This window comes from Zingiber officinale, chromosome 7B (assembly GCF_018446385.1).
Source record: "Zingiber officinale cultivar Zhangliang chromosome 7B, Zo_v1.1, whole genome shotgun sequence".
Taxonomy (NCBI): Eukaryota; Viridiplantae; Streptophyta; class Magnoliopsida; order Zingiberales; family Zingiberaceae; genus Zingiber; species Zingiber officinale.
Genome location: NC_055999.1, coordinates 38,457,442 through 38,465,871, shown reverse-complemented (window position 1 = coordinate 38,465,871; position 8,430 = coordinate 38,457,442). Strand labels below are relative to the sequence as shown.

At 35.8% G+C, this 8,430-nt stretch overlaps 1 protein-coding gene across 1 annotated transcript; it reads right to left on the bottom strand.

The window, feature by feature from the left end:
- Window positions 1-762: 762 nt before the first annotated feature.
- On the bottom strand, window positions 763-1,672 carry LOC122003699 (WUSCHEL-related homeobox 3B-like). Its single transcript, XM_042558765.1, has 2 exons — window positions 1,143-1,672; window positions 763-1,025 (listed from the first exon to the last, which is right to left on the bottom strand). The coding sequence occupies exons 1-2, from the start codon at window positions 1,437-1,439 to the stop codon at window positions 774-776; spliced, it is 549 nt and encodes a 182-aa protein (XP_042414699.1). The 5' UTR covers window positions 1,440-1,672; the 3' UTR covers window positions 763-773.
- Between the last annotated feature and the right edge of the window lie 6,758 nt (window positions 1,673-8,430).

The window sequence follows — 8,430 nt, the reverse complement described above, 5'->3', positions numbered from 1 at the left end:
CGGATTAATTAATTATTCATCGCTATTAATAACGGATAATTAAATAATGTATCGCTATTAGAGACAGATTAATTAATGTCTATCGCTAAAAGTCACGTGTAAATATGACCGCCAAAAAATTATAAATGTCCAGGCTAAATAGAAAGTTTAGCGACGGATAAACAACGACATATTATTTAATTATCCGTCTTTGAAATTATCCTTCCACGACGGAAGATTAAATTATCAATGTATACTCCATCACTATCAACGATGGGTTCTAAAATAATTTATCGCTAATAGGGACAGTCGTCCATCCGTCACTAAACCGACGTCAAAAATTAGGATTTAGCGTCCCGACGACTAAATGTACATGAAGTAGTGACACAACGTTTTAGTCCATTTCTAATTGCCATAACCATTAATATTTCTATCGCTACCTAGAGACGGAATTTTAATAGTTGTCGTCAATTCCATGGATATTATTAGCTGTTTTGTTTTATTTATTATTTTTTTTTTAAGTGGAAGGAGGCTAAAATAGTATAGTCAAAAGTTCCTAGCCCAATTCGTATGGTCAAGCTAAGGAGAAACTAATTACGTAAAAAAGTTGCACATAATGACAATGTAAACCCTTCCACTGATCGACAGAGGCAAGCAGTCTTACTAATACAATTAATAGAAGTTGCAGAGGTTGAGTGGAGTAGTACAAAGCGAAACAAGTACAAGAAGAGACGATTAACTGAAGAAGAATAGTTAGAGTAAACAAAGTAATATAATATATATAATAGCACTTCTTAGTTGGTGGAGGTGGAGCAGGATGAGGACTTGGAGGAGCTGCACTCATCCTTCATGCCCGTGCTCTTTGTAGGGAACAGATCCAGCGTTTTCAGAGGCGGCTTGCAGCATGACATTCCGGCCGACGAACAGCTGCCGGCCGACATATAATTATATGCCAGCTCTTCTCCTTCTTCTGCTAGGTATCCCTGTGCTGCCTCCAACTTGCCCACCAGATTCATCCCTTGTGGCGTCGACTCTTGGAAACATCCCTGCACGTAGCAATTAAATTTGGATAGAGTGATGTGATACCAGCTCGCAGAGAAATAAGTATAAGTGAAGTCTTGTTTGAGACGATCGAAATGGAGCACGGAGTGGAAATCAAGAACCTGGGCATTAGTTGGATTCTGAATTTGAAGAGCTGGGGTAGTAGAGCCTTCGGACTGTGGGAGCATCTGTGGTTGCCGGCCGAGTCGGCGGCGGAGCTTCTGTCGTTCCCGGGCCTTATGATTCTGGAACCAGTAGAACACATTCTTGCCCTCAATCTTGCCGTAGAGGGAGAGGTGTGCAGTTATCTGTTGTATTTGGGAGGCATTTGGGGTTCTCACCCCACTCCTGTACATCTCCTCCAGAATCATCAGCTGCTCCGGTGTCGGGCACCACCTTGTTGAAGGCGTCTGAGGCATCTCAAGATCCAGTACTGCTCTTTGTTTTTTTTTTCCCCTTCTTTCCTTTTGACTTCCAGAGCTTTGTCCAGGTTCAGGTTTATATAGAGCTAGCTAGCTAGGTAGCTTAGCTATCTAGGGCAACACAGAGGAAGCAGGGAGGAAGGGAAGGGACAAAAGGGATTTGGGGAGGAGACTTTGGAGATTGATGCAATAGTGATGTGGAAGGAAAAAGAAAGGGAATTCTGTCACACTGCAGGCAGGCATTCATTGAAAGAGTTGAATGCTTCCTATTAGTTATTTTTTTCTCTGTCTCTTTCTCTTTCTCTCATCTCGCTCACTTTAACTTCTTGTAGGTCCTCGTTCTGTGCATTATATTCAAGGAGAGAGGGTGCGCAGTGACATTAATGGTAGGGAATGACACGGAGCAACCAGTAACATACATGTCTAACATTCTCATTGGACGTTAATTAGAATGTGATGATGATGATGATGTGGTTCATTGTGTTTGGCTCTATTATGGAAACTCGCACAAACAAATCCAAATCTGCGCATATACAAATATGGATAGAAATAGCTAGGTGATTTTATTTGTCGCAATCCAGCTTGCCTTGCACAATCATTATAGTAAACAAGCAAATTAAAGAAAATCCATCCAATCGAACAAGTCAACGTGTCCAACCAAACATACATAAGATTGCTATGATATGTGCATGTGATCTGATCCTGCACAAAGGGGGTCTTTTTTCAGTCACTAAAAAGGCTTCTGAATGGAACAAATGGCTATTATTTGACTGGAAGTTCTCTGCCCCCACTCACCACTACTTTTTGCCAATTTATAATGCTCTTGGAACATCATTGGCCTCAAGTGGAATTAGGTTCGAGTCTTCTATAGACAATATTGGGTACTAGGATAGATGTCTTTTCCCTATGTTTTCTCAAGTTGTATATAGAACTAGAAACGCTACTGAGCAGCAGCTAGCTGCCACTCTAGCACGTACTTGCTACTTTTTCTCAAACATAACTAGTTCAATTCACTAGGATCGAGAAGGTGTAGGGTACAAAAGAGAGGTTGCACCATGCAATCCTTCCTGTAGAATGTGTATAACATATTTTATATACACTTAAAATCTATGTGAAGGAGGAATTGCAACCACCCAGCCACTGAATATTGCTGAAACAGAGTATTCAATACTATCTCTCTCTTTCTCTCTGTCTCTGTGTGTCTGTGTGTGTGGGAGGGGGCTGTTCTATCTGTATTGAGAATTATTATTTCTTAATTAGAAGTAAGAACGAATGGCAAAATTTCAACATGATTCCAAGGCTGCATGACTGTACAAGAGCAACTGCCATGTGGGGGGATTGAAAAGAATTACTCGAGCTCTTTTGACCACCAAACCAACTGTACAAGATTCAACGCTGCACAGAATTAAGCTCGTTCAGTTTCTGATACAAATTGAAGCGTTGCTACTTTATCTTGAATGCATCATTCATATATAGATTCCGTAACATCAATGCACAAATCACGATGACTTCATCGGGTAGAGCTTAGTAAGATGAATATGATGTGGAGGTGGAGGTAATTGAAACTGGTAAAATTTGCTCCATGCATATACGCTAACTTGCAGGACGACTCATGCAATTAATTTATTTGGAGATATTGGTCCTGTAGTAAGCCAAGGTACACATATTTATCGATCCATGCATGCATGCATGCATGCACGTTTATCCACGGAGGGTTGGAAAATTTGACCAAGCTTTCAAGGAATGATCAGACACGGTTTATTGCGAAGTGGTAAATGAATGAGAGCCTGGCTTTCCAGAGTTCAGTCAAGCTATGAGAAGTCTACATCGAATCTGAAGGATTCAAAGAAATGACCTAAAACAAGAGACAAATTTTCAGCACTGTTAAAATTTTCTGTTAAGAGTATCGCGCATGCATTGCATGCCTGCATGCGATGTGCGCGTTCGTATACAAATGGACAGTCAATTCTGCATCAATCAAAACTCCTAACATATCACTTAATTTGTACCAAGACTTGATATTTGTCCTGTATGCAAATCAAATATAAAAAGATCACCAGCAAATATCAAAATTTAAAGTACTAAACTTTAGCTTCCAATTGCTTTTTTTTTTTTCCTTCTTTATGATAGTCACTGACCATTAAACATTATATATGGGCACCAGTCACCACCGAACAGAATATGGTATTCTTCGAGTACTAGTTATTAATTACTCTCGACGGTGAACATATTGCATGTTGGATTTTATTTACATATAATATAATGTCCAAAAAAAATAAAGGTGAAATATTATAATACTCACCTGCACTATAAAAAAAAATCAATCATTATGGGACGGATTGTAAGACAAATTTAAAAAAAAAAATGTCACAAAAAGTTGAATATTTTTTTGTTACAAATTAGTTGTTGCCAAATTCTGGGACGAAAGAAAGTAAATACAATGCCAATTTTAGCGACGAATTTAAGATTCATCGCTAAATTCCTCCTAATTTTGAGGATGAATTTAATTTTCTTTCTAGATTTTGACAATAAAAATAGTCTCGCCGAAAATTTACAAGTTTGTCAAATCTACGATCAATCTCCATTCGTCCCAAATTATGGGACGAATCCATATGTTCATCCTAGATTTTGAGACAAATAGAGATTCGTCGCTAATCTACAAGTTTGCTAAATTTGTGATGAATCTTCATTCGTCCTATATTTCTAGGATGAATCATTGAATTCGTCCCAAAATCTGGGACAAATTCCATTTGCCGTAAGATCACGATCATCAATAATTTGACCATGAATTAATAATTATTTTCATAACCAAATTTGTCCCAAATTTTTTTTTTTTTACCAGAATCATGTCATTTCTCTGATTTATCAATTAGTTAATACATTCCAATCAAATACAAACATATCTATAACACATCCTATTTAACATATAAATCACTAGATACCCATCTTAGTATTATTATCACATCATCTTCTTCTTCCTAAAAAATCACTTCTCCTTCCACGATTCTCACTACAAAAATAATTATTAATAACGACTGAATATTCTGTCAGTATTCCGTCAGTATTTGAGATTACTGACGGAATACCAACGGAATTTATGGAATCGGGAGTCATTTGGTCGGCAATGCAATTTACCGATAGAAATACAATTCCGTCGGTAATTACTGACGGAATTACATTTTCCGTCGATAAATTTAACGACTGAAAACTTGTCCTGTCGATAAAAAAGTAAACGGTAGGTAACGGAAATTTCCGACTAAAATTTATTCAGTCGGGAATTCCCGACAGAAAAAAGAATTCCGTCGGGAATTTCCGACGGAATCTGTAATACCGTCGAGAATATATCGCAAAATTTACTGTGCTGCCGATACTTTATCGACAAAAACCACAATTCCATCGGTAAAAAATTGAAAAAAAATTAAAAACCTGCTCTAATTTTACTCATTTCCCATATACAATTTTAATATAAATACAAGTCATCACAAGCGATGGCATCACAAACATAATTCAGACAATCCACATAATATACTCACAACATACAACAAGATCATAATATAAAATAATCCAAAATCTCCAAAATACAACAACATACAATACAATACATAAATATAAGTGAACGTCAAATAGAAAATCTCCAAAATACAATACAATCCAAGTGTCAAGTGCTCACAATCATAAGTATCTAAAAGTAAATAAGTGAACGACAAATACAAAATATCCAAAATACTTACCATAATACATCACCTATACATATATTCAAATATAATCCTGTAAAATTCAAATACAAGTGACTATGATTAGAATGAATCGATGCAAATGTAATATAACTCAAACATGATTATGATTAGAATATAATGAATCGATGCAAATGTAATATAACTCAAACATTGTAATATATAACTAATTTTACATGTAAAAAAATACCTAGATTATATTTTGGATATCCAATAATAGTGGTGATGATAAATGTATCAATATGAACTCCTGAAAAATATAAAACACTTTAAGATAAATATCTAATAATATCTTAATAGAATAAATATATTTGACTTAATTAATTTCTAATAAACTCTAAAAAAATCAAGTTATAGTTGAACATACCTCAAAAAAATCTAATCATCAGCAGGGTCTGATGGGTCTCGAGTCTCCTCTGACTGGGGATGTTGTGAATGGGGATGCTGTGATGGGTCCCATCTAGCAATAATTGCTTTCATCTGGGCCAATGTCTGCTCCTAAGCAGCCCACCTCTCCTCCCATGCACCTCTGATCCATCGTAGTCATTTGAGTCTTCAATTCTTAGTTTTTTTTTCTTAATGACTCCACCTCAGAAGAAGAAGAGGAACTCGCACGACCCCTAGGAGTCCTCAAGCGAATAAATACCACCATGGCCTGGGAGCCAAGGCCGTAGAGGGAGGAGTTTTTTGTCCTTCCACCCACAACATCATAATAAATTTCATTTATTTGCTTGGTGGATAGATCCTATGACTCCCCTCCCTCTACCGGTGGCTGAGATGCCTGAGCAACCCTACTTGTCATTTCCTCCTGTGTAGAAAAAATATACAATTTATATCTTATACATAATTATTAAAGCTAATTAATCATTATTAAAGATTGAATATAAATTGCAAGTTAATAATTCAAACCCCAATGTTCTTGGATCGAAGATCAACATATGTGTCATCCTTTCTCTGGTGAGTCTTGAGAAAGATCTCCAGGCAAGTGGGTTGTCTTTCTAAAGAACGCTCCTGCATGCACAAATAAGTTTGGCTAAAATTATACAAGTTTATTAATAAATAAAAATTTGATTTATATAACTTTAAATTAAAATCACCAGATTCATAGCGTGCTCAACAATGGATCGAGATCCTGATGTATGACGAGCAGATTCGGTACTCGGGCCACTTGGTTCTGTATTCCTATTCGCTCGAGCTTTTAGAGCCTTTATCTGCCATCTTTCTGCAGACCAAGTGGTCGTCCATGCACCCCAGATCTCGTCGGATACATAAGCTGGTCGTGTGCCATCCTTTCTCACATAGTATAATAGGTCTTTGTACAACTTGGCACAATAAATATTCCAAGTTGCTGCAAATTCTACCTCGTGCCCATCCTCCCATGTATATTTTTTTTGCAATTAAAAATTAAAATTTTAGTATATTAAAGGATAAATATATTGTACATATTCAATTTACTTACCACAAATTCTTAATAATAAAAATCCTTAGTTTCAGCATCTACATGTCTCCATGTAATACCAGATATGCAGACTCTTTCCTTAAATTTTCATGTAATATATACTCGATGGTCGTCAGGAGTAAACCTACATATAAATAATATTAAAACATAAGATATATGTTATAAATAAATAACTTGAATTACTAATAATTAAAAAATACTTACGACTCTCCAACAACCCTAAGGATGGTGGATCCACGGAGTGGTGCTGGAAGATCTGCCATGATACTTGATATCTACAAAAAAAATATTACAGCACATCATAATAAAATTTAATAACATGATAAATAAGCAACAAAACATGATTGAAGCATAACTTACTAGATGAACAATAATGCTAAAATTTAATCAATGCTAGACTTTGGAAACATTTCTACTCAACAATAACAGTTTGTAAGTCGTCGTCGCTAGACTCTGTTAGATCAGCAAAATCCTCACTGCTAGATATCTCTGTATCATCTATCTCCTTGTCAGTGGCATTACCATCTACAAGTAATTGTGATGTAGATTGGAGTTGTGAATCAACCGAATGTCTCTCTACTTCATCATTCTGAAATGCATCATGATTTTGAGCAGTAATGGTGTTCGACATTTCTATCGTCGAACGAGGCTTCATTCGATAAACAGACAACCATTCACTAGCTCTTCTTCTCTTCATAGGATATTCAAGATAAAAAACTTGACCCGCTTGTATTGTAAAAATGGAAGGTTCAAACTTATTGAACCTTTTGTTTGCATTAACCTCAACTAAATTATAATTTGGACGTATTCTGATACCTGTTGTTGGGGTCGGGTCATACCATGAACATTTGAACAACACACACCTTTTTATCGGTAATGCAGGATATTCAACTTCTATAATTTCCTTAAGTCTATCATAGTAATCAAACTCAGTGTCATTGGTGTCGATAGATCCTTTAATGCAAACACCAGAATTAAAAGTTAATCTCTGTGAATCTCGTTGTGTCACATAGAATTTGAGACCATTAACATAGTAACCCGAATAGACCATTATTTGGCGAAGGGGTCTAGATGTAAGAATCAATATTCTATCATCTTACACATTTGATATTTTGCAGTCTTTCGCCTATCAAAATAATTATGAGAAAAATTAGGACCGAACTTAATTTAATAAAGAATTATGAAAATTTCTCTAACTTACATATATTTGAAACCATAATGCAAATTCGGTCTCTAACTTTTCAGCAACCTCACTTGCATTCATTGATGGATTTTGTAGATATAACTGTTGTTCATACAAGCTCTGAAAGAAGGTAATTATAAGAAAATTAGGATATCAAGCAAATAAGTACAACGAAATAAAAGCTTGATTAGAGAAGTTAACTTACTTTATGTATGGTTTAACCTCATCACAGTTTAAGAGTATGTATGTTCTTACAGCATGGTATTCTTGTTGAGTTAACCATCTAGAAACAGATACACCCATTGGTTTACTAGAAAATTTGAAAATAGAAAGCATCGATGCGTCTATATTCTGAGTATCAACGAAATTTCTAGGACATTTGTGATGTCTGGTTTTAACATTAACAGCAAAATAATAAGAGCAGAAAGAAGATGTTTCCTCAATCAGATAAGCATTACATATTGACCCTTCAACTCTTGCTTTATTATGAACATTATTTTTTAATTTTCTCAAAAACCTTTCAAATGGATACATCCATTTGTACTGCACAGGACCAACTATTCGTGCCTCATATGGTAAATGTACCGGTAGATGTTCCATTTAATAAAAAAA